This window comes from Schistocerca piceifrons, chromosome 4, assembly GCF_021461385.2.
Source record: "Schistocerca piceifrons isolate TAMUIC-IGC-003096 chromosome 4, iqSchPice1.1, whole genome shotgun sequence".
Taxonomy (NCBI): domain Eukaryota; kingdom Metazoa; phylum Arthropoda; class Insecta; order Orthoptera; family Acrididae; genus Schistocerca; species Schistocerca piceifrons.
The window spans coordinates 222919976-222935965 of NC_060141.1; the positions used below are offsets into that span (position 1 = coordinate 222919976).

Consider the following 15990-nt stretch of genomic DNA (forward strand, 5'->3'; position numbering starts at 1 on the left):
AGAAAAAACCTGAAACCGTAATGTTCTACAATGCAACAAAGTACGAGGTAGACGTGTTGATCAAACGACCCATAAATATACTACGAAGGTTGCACATAGGAGATGGCCAATGCGTCTTCTACAACATAGTGCACACAGTGGCAATAAATACATGGGTCATCTATAACACTGTAACAAACAAGAAAATGGAAAGGAAGAAGTTCATACTTCAACTGGCAAATGAAGTCAAGGGAACGAAAGAGTGAGAACATCAGGCAAAGGAAGAAGGACATGAGACTGAAATCATCTAGAAAGCAGTGGAAGTGCCAAATCAGGCTTTGTGAAGACAACAAGACCAGCAAAAACTGTGAAAAGTGCCACAAAGCTGTGTGTGGAAAATGTGCGTGTAGAACAGAAATCATCTGTGCTATGTGCATCTAGCAGCTTCAGATGACTTGAGTGAAAAGTAATACAGAGCTGTTTGTAAAACACATGTGAGAGTAAAATGGACCAAATATACTAAGTGTGTCTAGAAGGTTGTATGAATAGTTAATAAATTAAAATCTATAGTTAAGAAACTTGTTAGCAGTAGCAACAATAAATTTGTATGATACATCATTGTTCAAAAAAATTAGTAATTGTTATTTATAATTGTTGTGATTACTAGAAATAAGTGTCTAGTGTTAACTGATTGCTGCTGTCTGACAGACAGCACACTGAGGAATCCAGGTTCCTCATAAACAGTTCAAAATTTCTCAGCAAACAGTTACAATTAAAAGTGAACTATTGTTCAGTATTAATTGACAAGCACACACTTATGTGTGCTAATCACTACAGAGTCTACTTGTGTCAATGTTTTTCAACTTGTGTTCTGTCTTAATATATGTAACAATTCCTCATTTTCCCACATTACTTCTACATGCGTAAGCTGATATAGTGTAATCATCTATATACAACCTGGTGGTTATGTGGTGCTCACACAGGCGCAGGATGTCTTTCTTTTCAGAGAAAATATACAAAATAATGAGTCAGAAAATATCCAAGTTTGTAGTAGGGTGCTGATAATTTATTACCCATCAGCAGGAGATATCTTAAGGGTCCACATTAAAGAAGAGAAATACCGTATTACAAAATCATAAATAATGACTTAGTCATGGTATTTTGAGATAAATTATGGGACTGTATGTTCTAAGTAGACAGTGTATGCAGAATTAAAATCAGTTTTGCACACATTTGTAGAGTTTCCTTTCCCTTTAGAACAATCCGGGATGAATTTGAACAAAACCAAGAACAGGGAATGGATCTCTCTTGGGATTAAAGTATCGTGTACTAGAAAGAGAATGTTCTATATAACTAAGAAGTTAAATTGTAAATTCTATCTGTCTGGTTCTTTTTTTTTTTTTTTTTAAAAAAAAAAAAAAACACAGGCACTGCAAACGAAAATAAAGGATAAAGCAACTTGGAAAAATAGTTAAACAAGAATAGAACAAAAGTATTAATATTAATAATATTGAGTTCACTTTATGTAACTGACAAATAAGATGACACCTTGAAATTCAATCCATTGATCATTATTGTGGACATTACTTCTGGATTAATTTATTAATACATGGGACACAGCAATTTTGAGAAAAGCCACTGCTTTACCCCTTACATTGCTCAGCAACTGTTTTTAGCTAATACTTTGTACTAAGAACACTATCAGTTGCATTGATACAGTAAAATTAAAACTTGTCTAATGTTACCATTAGAGTTAACTGGAATATGCACCCCCAAAATACTGCAATAAATTGTAGAATTAGTGATTAATAAGGTACTCTGCTTACAACGTCTAAGAATTTCCAATTCATAAATTTCCTATAGAATAAATTATGGTTACCATGTAGAAGTCCGTACTAAACATTACTAGACATACGGTCTATATGGAAATTATTTTTACTTTTTGTTACTTTCACAGCTCATCCTAAATTCACTCTTGTTACATGTTGATAATTAGTATAATTAAATAAAGCATTACATCAGGTATATTTCTTTATTAAGCATCCAATAGATCACACATGTGATATAGGATTTGTCATTTGATTACACGTAACACATAACAACACACACACATAATAAATGGACAAACATATACAAACAGACAAACAAATTACATACACATAGTACATAAGTAGTGTACAAGAACTTATTACACAAAAACAAAAGGACATCATTAAATATGCCTTATACACAAAACGTATAATGGATATTTAACAGATTTTTCATAAGTACCATAATTACGAAGTTGAAAACATAATTAAATTAGTTTGAATTTTTAAAAAATAAGTACAGGTTTCAATCCACAGTCTGAGACAGGTATTCATTTACACTGTAGTAGCATTTTCCCATCAAGTATTTTTTTTACTTCATGCTTGAAATTATTTTTGCCTTTCAATTCTTTAATTTGAGATGGAATGCCCACCTTTCCCATATGAAGTGAAAAAATCTTTTGAAAACATGTTGTGCTGGTGAAATCATTGACTGATGATACATTTGTTTCAAATGGTTTATTTTCTGGCATAGTCACATACGATTTCAAGTAGAAAAGACTGGTTTTGTCTATCACTGGCCATTTTTAGATCATAAGAAGGAAACAGTAGTTCACTCGAAAGCATTTTGTGGAAATTACTTTCTCAATGTGATTTTTGCAAAGTGTATGGGAGTGAACTCTGCTCCCTTCTTATGATCTTAAAAAGATTAATGACAGATAAAACTAGTAATTTCTTCTTGAAAATATATCTGACAGTCCTGGAGAATAATCTATTTTCATTTATTTATTTTTATTTGTTTATTGATTTATCCGTAGACAAATTTCTTTGTATGGATGTTGTCATTACACATTGTGTTGCTTACAAGCATATTCCCTCCTCTTTTTCTACTGTATAATTGGTCAACCTGCTTATTTATTTGTAATAATCTTAAGTTGCATGAAGTCTTTAGTGCAGTAAAAACTATCTATTCATAAACATTCCTTAGGACATGTTTTAAATTTATAGAGATCCTCTATTCAGTCTATCCAGGTACAAATAATAACAGCATCTGGTTTTATGACCATGTTGGAGCTGTTTGCTGCATATTTCTCAATTTTTTTTTCATAAAATGTGTGATTTGGCTTACATATTCTCTTGGGACTGTCAGAATACCCCATTTTTTGAATAGCTCAGTGCAGTGGGTCCTTTTGTGATTTTTAAGAATCTGTCTAAAATGAATCAGCTAAGATGTTCTCTGAAAACAGCCTCAGAAATTTGAAGTGTGCAAATAATACTCTAAGAATGTATTAATTAGAGCTAAAGTCTGTTACCAGTTCATATAGTTTTTGGCAGTTATCTGTTGATGAAGCTGTAAAGAAACACTGCACTCAAGATGTGGATGATTAAATTCCAATTCCAGGCCCCTTTATCCATTTTAGTGTTTCTACTAATTTCTGTAAGTAAGAGGGCATGCTGAAAATTAATACCTCCAAATTGTTTATTTAAAAACTTACAAAGCTTTTTAAATAAAACAAACATAATTAACATTCTACATTTTTATTCTTCATGTCTACATATTTATTTCACAACCTAGTCATCCTAGCAATGGACGCATTTCTCCCAATGAGTAACAGTTTGTTGACATCATCACTGTAGAATATTTGAATTTATTGACAGACCTTCCATCTCACCTCTCATTATGTGCCACACTTACCTGAAAGCTGATTTTCTGTTATGAGTTCATCAACTGAATTCCGATGAGGCTTGTTGTTTGCTGTATGTGGTCATCCACTCAAAATTCTGTGTCACATTGCTGTTAGTGCCACTGTTTGCTTCATTCAGGCACTACCAACCCCACAATACTGATGTCAATACAATCTTCACCATACATGACATTCAATCATCTATGGATTTCAATTGGAGGCATGTTTTCTGCTGTTAGATACTCAACTACAGCCTGTTGTTTCTCATGTACAGACGTAGTGATGTTACACACCACCAGGTTACACACTATAATTTTGAGCCCTCTAACAGCAGAGGGCTGGAACTTGTGCCAGTGAAGCAGGGAAGTCAATCATATTGAGAACAGAATAAAAATTTCTGAGCCACTACTTTTAGCATTCTCTCACAGTTTACAAATCAATCTCTTCACTATTTCACTCGTTACTGTGGAGACAGTACACTGTCTTTGACAGTTGCTGGGCTGTAAAACTCCAATGAATGAGTGAACAAATACAATTGGAGGCTTTTTCAGAAAAATAGATGAATGAAAGAAAAGAAATCTGAGAGGAAATTTATGTTAGCTGCCTAGCATTTGAAATACATGCATCAAATCTTACAGAAAGAATCATATAAATAATTTTTTAAGGGGAAATAGCAAACAAAAATGGATCCCAGAATTTCAGCTGAAAAAAAAAACATAAATTCATGAGAAACATAACAAAAAATGCACCAAAATTATAGAAACCTAATATATATTGTAATCAGAAAACCTTTGCACCCCTGAATCACCAGTAAAGCATTTTAGTGGAAGGACTGGACATCAGGGTTTTAGATCATCAGTCGCCATTAATTGCACATAAATGATTTATTCACAAAAGCTTTCAGAATGAAAACAAGCAATAAACTTTGCTTGAAAATATAAAGGTTTTTTAATTCAAATGAACTTGTGATTTTAAAACACTAATTCAACAATATAAAGCTTTCTAATAGAAAAAGACAATAATTTAATTTAAAGGAACATAAAAATTTGCTTGACTGACCTTAACAACACCACCTCAGAGGGCAACAGATCAGTTAGAAATACTTATTTATTTATTATCTTTTTTTGCATGTAGTCACCAATGGGTGGCTTTTGCAAACGTCATAACATTTTATACAATTTTTGTACAAACAGTAGGAATTTTCAATTCACATGTACAAGAAGCCACTCATGGGTGATGCACTTGGCAATATATGGCACAGTACTTCATAAAGCAAAATACAGTTGTTACATAGTATTGGTATTTGAATTTATAGCATGTTGTTACAAAAATAATATATATTACAATCACCTCAGAATTGTACATCATATAGATAGAAGAGTTAGGCCTACATTTAAGAATAGGTACATTTTAATATCAGTATGCATTCAGTGAGTACAGACATTTGAGAGTTAAGAATGATTTTAATTCCCTTCTGAATATTTTACCTCTGTGGCATCTTATAGCACTTGGCAGTTTGTTAAACAATATATGGCCATTTACCCAAGGACTATGATCTGTTGTCTTTAGTTTAGTTCTGTTTCTGAAGAAGTAATCTTTTTGTCTTGTGTTATGGGTATGCACATCAGAGCACTTAGTTTAATTATTTTTGTGGTCCACAAAGAATCTTATTAATTTGTACAGATACAAGGAATATACTGTTAGATACCTATGTTGTACAAATGTTTCCCTACATGAATCTCTGTATCCTAGTCAATGCATGATCCTGATTGCTCTTTTCTGCAGTGTTAGGATTCTGTTCATGTGTCTATCAGCAGCACACCCCCATACCTCTATTCCATAATTAATATGTACAAATATTGCCCCATAATAAGCAGTTTTTAATGTTTGTTCAGAGACTAATTTTGATAGTTTGCTAATTAAGTGCAGTGACCTGCTGATTTTATTGCATACAAAATTGATATGGTCTACCCATCAAAGATTTTCGTCTAGGTATATCTAAAAAAAATTTACATTTGTCAGTGTCTACTTTTTTGATGCCACTTATATTATCAATACAGGTTTGGTATGAATTACCAAGTTTAAATGGTAATAGCTGGGATTTGCTAATATTGACTTTTAGACCTTAATCATGGAAGTAAGTAGTTATCTGGCTTAAGCCATCAGTTGCAGCCAATGTCAAGTCAGTAGTTTGTTTGCCAAAGAACAAAAGTGAGGTATCATCTGCATAACTTACTAATTGGGAGTACAGAGGTGTCTCTAAATCATTAATGTAGACCAGGAAAAGGGAAGGGCCCAATATGGAGCCCTGAGGTACAACCTGTTTTACTGTTTCATAGTTGGATTGGAAATGTTTGATCTGATCATTAATTTCATAACATAGGTTTGTACACTGCTTACGATTGGTTAGATAAGTGATCAGTAGTTGTATGGATGTGGCATTTATATTGTAAGTTTCCAGTTTGCTTAGTAGTAGTTCATGGTTCACTGAGTGAAATGCTTTAGTAAGGTCTAGAAATATCCCTGCTGTCTGCATTCCCTCATCCAGGGCATCATACACCTTGTGGTGAAATTCGGTAATTGTCATAATAGTACTGTGATGCTTTCTGAAGCCATGCTGTGCTTCTGCTAGTAAATTATTCTTTGTGAAATAATCAATATGTTGTGTCAACAAAACAATTTGCAATATTTTACTGAAAATTGGTATTAGTGATATGGGCGTGAAGTTTGATAGCTCTTCTTTCAATCCTTTTTCATGCACAGGTTTAACTCTACTTTTCTTCAATATATTTGGAGATGTGTGCTCCCTTATACAATGGTTGATCATATGGATAATTATTTCAACTAATTCCTTATTGCATTTTTTAATTATAATACTACTCAGTCCATTCCAGCCAGATGAGTTCTTATTCTTTAATTTATTTATTGTTTTTCCTATTTCCTCCACACTCACTTCCTTAAATTAGAAAGCGGTTTCCAGCCTAGGGTAAGGCTTTACAATCCGAGTCAGACCTGTGTTATTAACTCGATTCACAGCTGAAGATATAAAATATTCATTAAATATATAGCAGATTTTATCCAGATCATTAATATGGTTTCCTTCATGTTGGATTCTGTCAATTTGAGCATCTAACTTAGGGGTTGCTTTGTGATATCTATTTATTATATTCCATGAAGTCTTCCCTATATTTGTTGACTGCGCTATTTTCTTATCTAGGATCTGTTTTCTTAAATTTGAGAGCTGTTCTTGAAATTGTTTTTAGCTTGAGTGTACTTATTCTAAATATTTGCAATTTAGTTGACTTATGTAGCACACTTAGATCCTCAATATTTTGCCTGTGTTTAATCATGTAAGCTGGAAGAGACAGTTTGGTGTTTTTTACATTTTGGTTGTGAGTTACTACTTCCAAATGACAATTTTAGCAGTTAACAAACAGTCAAACAGAGAGTGATAATTCTCAAAATGTATTAACAACAGATAATAAGTGCAAAGGAGTGTGATCCTGCTAATAATAATTAGCCTGGAGAAGGAACAAGATTATACCAATAAAGTGCAAGAATTTGATCCACGAAAATGAAGAACCACAAACCCTACTTGTTGGAATAAGTTTGAACAACATGTGATAATCACCAGTACCAGGGACAAGAGACGTCCATACTCTTAGTGAATACCACAGGTGAAATTCTTCATTCCCACCAACATTTTTAGGAAAGCATTGAAATATGAACTTTTTTCCTCATTTTAGGAATATACAAATACAACACCAGTAAAAATAGACCAGTATTAATACTCAACCCAAAGGTATGATAATATACAAAATTAAAACCATTTACTTTAACACAGAATTTGGTGACTGCTTGGAGAGCACAAGCTCATAAAGCAAACACTCCAAAATTGTAAAAAAGACACTGATGGGCGGTACAAAACAAAAACGACTTATCTTGCATATGAATTCTGAGCATGGAGCGGGCTACAATTACACTGTTGCACACAGTTTATGTCTCACTAGTCCTACTACCTGACAGCTGGCGGGAGGACAAACAGATGTACTGTGAGACTACGGGCATGCAAAACATGGCTCACAAGCCCCAACCAGGCTCATATGCTCACATCTGTGCATAGCAGTACAAGGCCCACAAGCAATCAAGTTTAACATAGACACCTGGAGTACAGAGCATACATTAGTAAATATTAAATAACCAAGATGCCAATTGGATGCACACAAAATCAAATTAGCACAACCAAGCCCAACACACCAATGGACCCCAAAGTCTGGTGACACAGTTTCAATTGAATGTACGAAATACAGTTTACAAACACAAGGGGGGCTACAGCCAAATCAAGACAGCAACCCAAGGAAATTTAAATCTTGAAATGTTTGGGTCAAAACAACATTTAAATTTGCATTAAACCTAGTTAACGAAATATTCAGTTGTAAATCTGCCTTGCAGTCATTGCTTATCCAGTGCAGAGGCAACACCCAAGACTCCCCAGCAAATATCTGGTGAGAAAACAAGGCTGTCAAATATGATCTCTGCATGGCAATCCAGTCTGCTTGGAACACACTAAGTGACTGTACCAACAGAGGAAAAACAACAACTACCCACAATGATCAAAGATTTTCAATGTAATAATGGCAGTGAAGTACAAGGAGGGCTATGCCACATGTTGTCTAGTTTTAGCAACACTATCGTGCCTCAGCGATACAGATAGCTGTACCGCAGGTGCAACCACAATGGAGAGGTATCTGTTGAGAGGCCAGACAAACGTGTGGTTCCTGAAGAGGGGCAGCAGCCTTTTCAGTAGTTGCAGGGGCAACAGTCTGGATGATTGACTGATCTGGCCTTGTAACACTAACCAAATCGGCCTTGCTGTGCTGGTACTGCGAATGGCTGAAAGCAAGGGGAAACTACAGCCGTCATTTTTCCCAAGGGCATGCAGCTTTACGGTATGGTTAAATGATGATGGCGTCCTCTTGGGTAAAATATTCCAGAGGTAAAATAGTCCCCCATTCAGATCTCCGGGCAGGGACTACTCAAGAGGACGTCGTTATCAGGAGAAAGAAAACTGGCGTTCTACGAATCGGAGCGTGGAATGTCAGATCCCTTAATCGGGCACGTAGGTTAGATAATTTAAAAAGGGAAATGGATAGGTTAACGTTAGATATAGTGGGAATTAGTGAAGTTCAGAGGCAGGAGGAACAAGACTTTTGGTCAAGTGAATACAGGGTTATAAATACAAAATCAGATAAAGATCATGCAGGAGTAGGTTTAATAATGATTAAAAAAATAGGAGTGCAGGTAAACTACTACAAACAGCTTAGTGAACGCATTATTTGCTATTTGGGGAGCAAAATAACTGATGATGGCCAAAGTAGAGAGGATATAAAATGTTGACTGACAATGGCAAGGAAAGCGTTTCTGAAGAAGAGAAATTTGTTGACATCGAGTATAGATTTAAGTGTCAGGAAGTCGTTTCTGAAAGTATTTGTATGGAGTGTAGCCATGTATGGAAGTGAAACATGGATGATAAGTAGTCTGGACAAGAAGAGAATAGAAGCTGATGTGTCGGCAGCTGGGCCAACACCTTGTAGATCGAGATGGCTGAAAACGCACGCTAGACTAACGCAGACGGGCGTGAAGTACTGGAACAGGCTACGTAATTAATGTTATGAAGAAAAGTACGTAGCTGGATTAATACTTATCTTTAATCAATCATTGTGGTACATCGCTCTTGACGATACACAGGAGACTTTAATTACAATCACTGTAAGGCTAATGGCGCCTTGCTAGTTGGTAGCCATTAACTTAGCTGAAGGCTATTCTGTCTCTCGGCTAATGAGAGAGAAAGGCTTCGTACATCTAGTCGCTAGCTAGGTCGTCCGTACAACTGGGGCGAGTGCTTGTTCGTATCACGAGACCTGCCTTGTGGTGGCGCTAGGTCTGCGATCACACAGTGGCGACACGCGGGTCCGACATGTACTAAATGGACCGCGGCCGATTTAATCTACCACCTAGCAAGTGTGGTGTCTGGCGGTGACACCACAGAAGCTTTTGAAATGTGGTGCAACAGAAGAATGCTGAAGATTAGATGGGTAGATCACATAACTAATGAGGAGGTATTGAATAGAACTGGGGAGAAGAGGAGTTTGTGGCACAACTTGACAAGAAGAAGGGACTGGTTCGTAGGACATGTTCTGAGGCATCAGGGGATCACAAATTTATTATTGGAGGGCAGCATGGAGGGTAAATATCGTAGAGGGAGACCAATAGATGAATACACCAAGCAGATTCAGAAGGATGTAGGTTGCAGTAGGTACTGGGAGATGAAGAAGCTAGCACAGGATAGAGTAGCATGGGGAGCTGCATCAAACCAGTCTCAGGACTGAAGACCACAACAACAACAATCGTACACTCCTAAATGACCACCCAGAACAGAATTGTGGAGATAATGGAAGATGGCTGGTACCAACTCCTTGGGTATGCAGGTCTTAAAATTCTTGCCCTTCCTTTCCTTACAGCAAATCAGACCTTTATTTAAAACATAATTCATAACTAGCTACCCTCCCGCCTCCCTGGGTAACCCACACTCAGTAGAATGAATAGAAGGATCTTGATCCTGTTTGTGCTTCAGACCCAAAAAGAGCTCCAGTTCATCACTTAGGACACACACACGCTATAGGTTGAGCTTCACAACCACTTCCAACATGACTGTCCCTCAAACATATGTGGATGTCAGCAATTTGATTTTCTGTGCCTCTGATGTGTTTGACAGTAATTTGGAAAGCCATGATGTGGGCTGCCTGATGAGCAATCCTCTACATCTTCCTAGGACACCCCAATACACAGCTTAAGACTTGGTTATCATTCTCGAGTTGGAATTCCCTAAGCTCAAGGTAAAATTTTAATTTCTCTTAGGCAAAGAGAACCACAAAAGTTTCCCACCCTTAAAACGACCCTATAAGCTCCAACAGGAGATAATCTCTTCAAGGTATATGCTATCAGGTGGCATTGGCCCTCAGTTTCCTATAAACAAATGGCAACAATACTGGAATTTGAGGCAACAGTCTGTACAATAAACAGCAACTCAAAATTAGGTGTTGCCAAAACTGGTGGATTACTAGGAGCTTCTTTGATGGCTTCAAATGCGGCTTGTTGACTTCTGCTCCACTCAAAAACCTCTCCCTTCCTACACATGCTATTAAGGGGGGCTGCCAGTTGTGCCAAATTAGGCACAAATTTGTAAAAAAATTGGCCATGTCAGTAAACCTGGCTACCCCTTCTTGTTCTTAGATGGAGGGAATTTATGCAAATTGTGCATATGTTCTTGATTAATTCTCATGCCCTTGGCTGCCCAAGAATGAGATCTGCTGACAACCTATGTTAAACTTAGAGGGCTTAAGAGTGCGCCCAGCCTCCCTAAACTGAAACAATACTTGCCCAACATGTTCAGCAAAGGTAGTGTTATAAATAATGACATCATCCAGAGAGTTATTATTGGATTTGAATTGAAGATCATAGTAGCTGAGATAACACAGCAGCTCCAGCTGAGAGGCTGAAGGAAACCAAATTAAATTCATATAGGTTCCAGTCAGTGCAGAAGGCAGTGACCTGTTTGGAATCTGCAGTTGAGGGAATCTGATAGCATGCTTAATTCAAATCCAACACACTGAAGGAAAATGCTCCAGAAACCATTTAAAAGTATTGTTGAGATCCAGGAATGGAATGGACTCCAAAATAATCTTCTCATTCAGTGCCTTATAGTCAACAACAAGTCACTGATAATCTTCCCCTTGCTTCTTAGGGATGAGAAAAACCAGAAAGGCATAGGGGTTGTAGGCGCCCTAATTACTCCATCTTGGGTCATGCCATTTATTCAATCCCCCTCGAGATCCTCATCTTGGAGTGAGGGGGAAGGGGGGGGGGTGTCAGTCTATACATAGTTTACGTCACAGGAACATCATCAGTCAAACAAATCTTGTACTTACTTCTGTTGGTGATGCCCATCTATTTGTCAGAACATCAGGAAAATGGGCAAGGAGTTGCATAGCTTCTCAGCCTTGATTCAGCAAGATGACTGACATAAAAATTGGAACCTTGGACTTGCAACACATTGACTCAGGCACACTCTTGGCAAGAAAACAATGTTATCCAGAGACAAGGACAAAATTTGAAGTAAAAAGCTTACCAGGATAATCTAATAAAAGCCCTGTGCAGTGTTTGAAATTGCAACTCAAAAAAAGGTTAACCAAAAAACCATTACCACCCAGTAAATCAGCCACGGAAAACCAAGAATACTCAACTTCCCATGCATGTTACCTACCAGACGCAATATTTGTTCATTAACAGCCAATATCTCTGGGATGAGGCATGAAAGGGAGGCATTCTACAGATCGCTTTAAATTCAAAGTTCCTTTGGTAATCTAACAATGAACTGCTACTACCCAAATCAATCAAAGCACATACAGGCTCAGGCCTGGGTAAAATGGAAAGGGTTCATAAATTTAAATATCATGGAGGAATAATACAATTGAATGGTTTCAGAATATCTGTAACTAATATAATTTATGTTAATAAATAGTTATCTTGATTCATGGTTCCCACAAACACTTGCAAGCTGCCTATCTAACATCTTCTTCAGGGCCAACCAAAATTTTATTTTCAGTATTTTGTGTAACAAATGACAGAATTTAAAAATCTGTAATGCTATCATAATCTACTCATTAAGATGTATGGTGTATTAAAGGTTTTAATAACAGTTGGACACTGTGTATATGTATCTTACTGTGCAAAAATACCCAGACTGTATTCTTCCAGTATTTGAGAATGAGAGAACTTAAGAAGAGCAATAAGTTTTACATTAAACTTCCAGTTCATGTTAAATCATTCATTGAGGATCTGACTAAATTCAAAAGAATAGCCAAACTTTATCTTTCTGATAGCTCTTCCTATTCCCTACACAAATCTTTTTGACAACGTGTAGTACTCTGTGAACTATATTTTCTTGTAGGCATTACTAAGTGAACTTACTATATAGCACAGGTATATCACTTATTAGATTTGATTTACTTTCATTCCAATTGATCCGTAGTGAGGAGTTCCTCCAGGATGTAGAACATGTCAGAAAAATAATAATACATGACAAATATTTACAACTGAAACAAATAAGCTAATGTACATTCCACAGGTCCCAAGTGGAATGATTGTCAGTTATTTTAATGCACACTGTATGAAAAAATCAGTTTACGAACACTCATTTACTAAGGTCGCATTAGTACACTTAATTTAAAATTAAAAAAGTTTTTTTAATTTATAAGGTAGTAAACATACAATAGAACTACTACAATACTTATTTACAATGAACACATTACTGCACTGAAATGGTGCAGAAGTTATATGTTAGGTTAGGAACATACACACACACAAATCAGTTGGTTCTATTGAGAAATTCATCAATGGAGTAGAAGGAGTTTGCCACCACCAATAAATTCTTTAGCCTTCTCTTAAACTGAATTTCATTGATTGTTAAGGTTTCTATGGTTGCTGGCATGTTATTGAAAATATGTATTGCTGCTTGAGATATAAGATTTGGATCATTTTGGAGCATTTCCTGTTACACCATAATATTCTAATCTACTTAAAAGGATATTGTGATTTACACAGTCAAATGCCTTTGACAGATCACAAAATATAACAGTTGCCTGCAATTTTTTGTTTAATGAATTAAGTGCATTTTCACAGTAAGTGTAGGTAGCCTTCTCAATATCAGAACCCTTTAGAAATCTGAACTGTGACTTTGACAGTATGTTATTTGAAAGAAAACTTTATTGAAAGAAGACTTAATTTTTTAAAATTAGAATGTAACCCTTACAAACTGTTCATACCACTATTATTACTACTGTCACCTTAATCCTTACACCTCACTTACAAACTGTTCATACCACTATTATTACTACTGTCACCTTAACCCTTACACCTCACTTTTGATGTATCTATTAACATTTAATTTAGGTTGTAAGACTCATTACCATTTCTGAATAGTAATTACTGCAATAATATGACACATTCTACCATCTAGCAAAACACTTGCATTAAGGATCCATGGAACTCAAAAATAAATAAAATAAAAATAAATAAAATAAGGCTTGCTGTTCATGCAGTAAAGTTGCCACACCAGGCGTGAAAATTTAATTTGTTTCTTCTTTACAACTAACTCTGTTCACACAACATTTTGTGGACATTGTCCATATAGTAAGCAAGTGGTGCAAGCAGAGGTGAGGTTGTGGTTCCATCAATAAAATCAAACATTCTACAGTGACAGTATCAAACTGGTCTCTCATTTGGAGAAATATGTTCATCACCAGGGTGACTACGTCGAGAAACAAATATGTAGACACAGAGAATAAGGATGTAGAGTGTTAATAAAGTTTGTTTTACTTAAAAAGCTTTGAGTTTCCACATTATAAAATCAGAAGCATTACTGTTCAGCAAAACATTGTATACATAATCTGTTCTGGGTCTGACACTTTTATTGAAATTTATTTTATTTTGCAGCCTACTACACCTCTTCCAGGAGGTCTCACAAAAGCTGATGTCAATGATCCATACATCAAGAATATATCAGCTTTTGCACTGCCTACAATTAATAGGAAATTTGATGCAACTTTCAAGATAGCTCGAATTATCAGTGCAGAAACTCAGGTAAAGAAAAAACTCAACTTCAAAATAAGATTGTAACATTTGGAAGTGTTGGAGTTAATGTGGTGCAATTTCAGTTTGCATTTTTATTGTTATTAATTATCAAGAACATATCTGTATAATCTCTTAAAATAAAATTCTCTTGTGTGTTACTGAATGGTACTACTGATCTATCAGGTTATTATTATTGTGACCAGCAATAGTAATACACCTCTTATTCTTTACAGCTAGCTGCATAAAAATATCAACTATTAGTGAAGAAGTTCTATTAAGGTTACTGTAATGAATAATCTTGAGCCTAATTTGTGAAAATTTTGCTGCTGCTGTATTAATGAACTGCTGCAAATATACCTCTTGCACATGCTTGTCAGTGATATTCACTGAAGTGATGAGGTTCATTTGGAGGAGTTCTCTTGTAGTATCAGTAGGCTATATCTTTTATTTAGATCTAGGCATCTTGCAAGAATCATTGCGTTAAAAAGCCTCCTTTTTTCATATTGTTTTTATATAACACTATGGTTATCAGTTTTCTTCTCTGAAGTGTGTGTATTTTCCTTTCGTTTTATTGTATTTCTGAAGGTTTCCCACTTTCCATTGTTGTCACTCCTATGTAATATTTTAAATTCATTTTTATGAAAGTATATATGTCACTATGATGTTTTGTTGGAAATTGTCATGGTGGGACTAGGGTTATGTAAAAACAAAAGTGAATTATTACAAAAAAGTTAAATTAATAGTATTATTTATTTAAAATGTGTAGCATCAGTATTGGTTTCAAGTTCACAAATGCTTTCCCAGATGTCAGTGCACGTTTAAAATTAGATGTACCTTGTGGTGTGCAGTTGATGTTGGCTTTTGCCACAGCAAAAGAAGTGAACATCATATGTACAGCATAAGTTAAATGAAGTTTTAAACATGAATACCCATCTGGATATGAATATGTTGGTGCAATATCATTACTGGCACTATTTGTTTTTAATAAATGGTAGTACTAACAATGGTTGGCTGCTTAGTTAGTTTCGTGTTCCATGAATAAGTTGCATGGTAATTCATAATGGTATGAAATTAGCCATTGCAAATTATTGTTATTGTTAATAATATTATTAGGTCTACAACTCTGCTCCTGCCATTTTGCTGTAGACAGCATTCATGGAAAGTAATGGCGCAAGTAAGCTTAGGCATTTGAGAACATAATGCCATCAAAATATTAGTCAGTTTTTTATTGCATCTTAAAGTTATTCTCGGCTGAATATGTCAACTTATGAGCCCTATTCTCATGATCTGCGGGAGGTTATAATTTTCTGCTTTGATATGAAGAAATCTGCAGCTGAGGCTCATTAAAAGCTAAGTAAGACCTATGATGAGATGCCTGTTAGTGACAGAACTTTGCTGAAAATGGTTTCCATGCTTCAAGAACAGTGATTTTGACTTTGAAGACCATCATGGTTGTGAAAGAGAGAAAGCTTTTGATGCTACAGCAACTGACAGGAACAATCACAGGAGATTGTTATAGAAAGTAATTGATGAGTTTGAGCTAATCACTGAAAGACAAACAGCCACAATACAGTGATAGACAATACAGCAAGACAGTGCACGACCCC

General features: G+C 35.6%; 1 protein-coding gene across 1 annotated transcript in view; it reads left to right on the forward strand.

The window, feature by feature from the left end:
• The window catches only part of LOC124796463, a 279228-nt gene that overhangs the window by 29052 nt on the left and 234186 nt on the right, over nucleotides 1–15990 (forward strand). The window contains exon 2 of the mRNA XM_047260686.1: nucleotides 14246–14392. Within this exon, the coding sequence (XP_047116642.1) occupies nucleotides 14246–14392 (147 nt within the window). The remainder of the gene's footprint in view (nucleotides 1–14245; nucleotides 14393–15990) is intronic.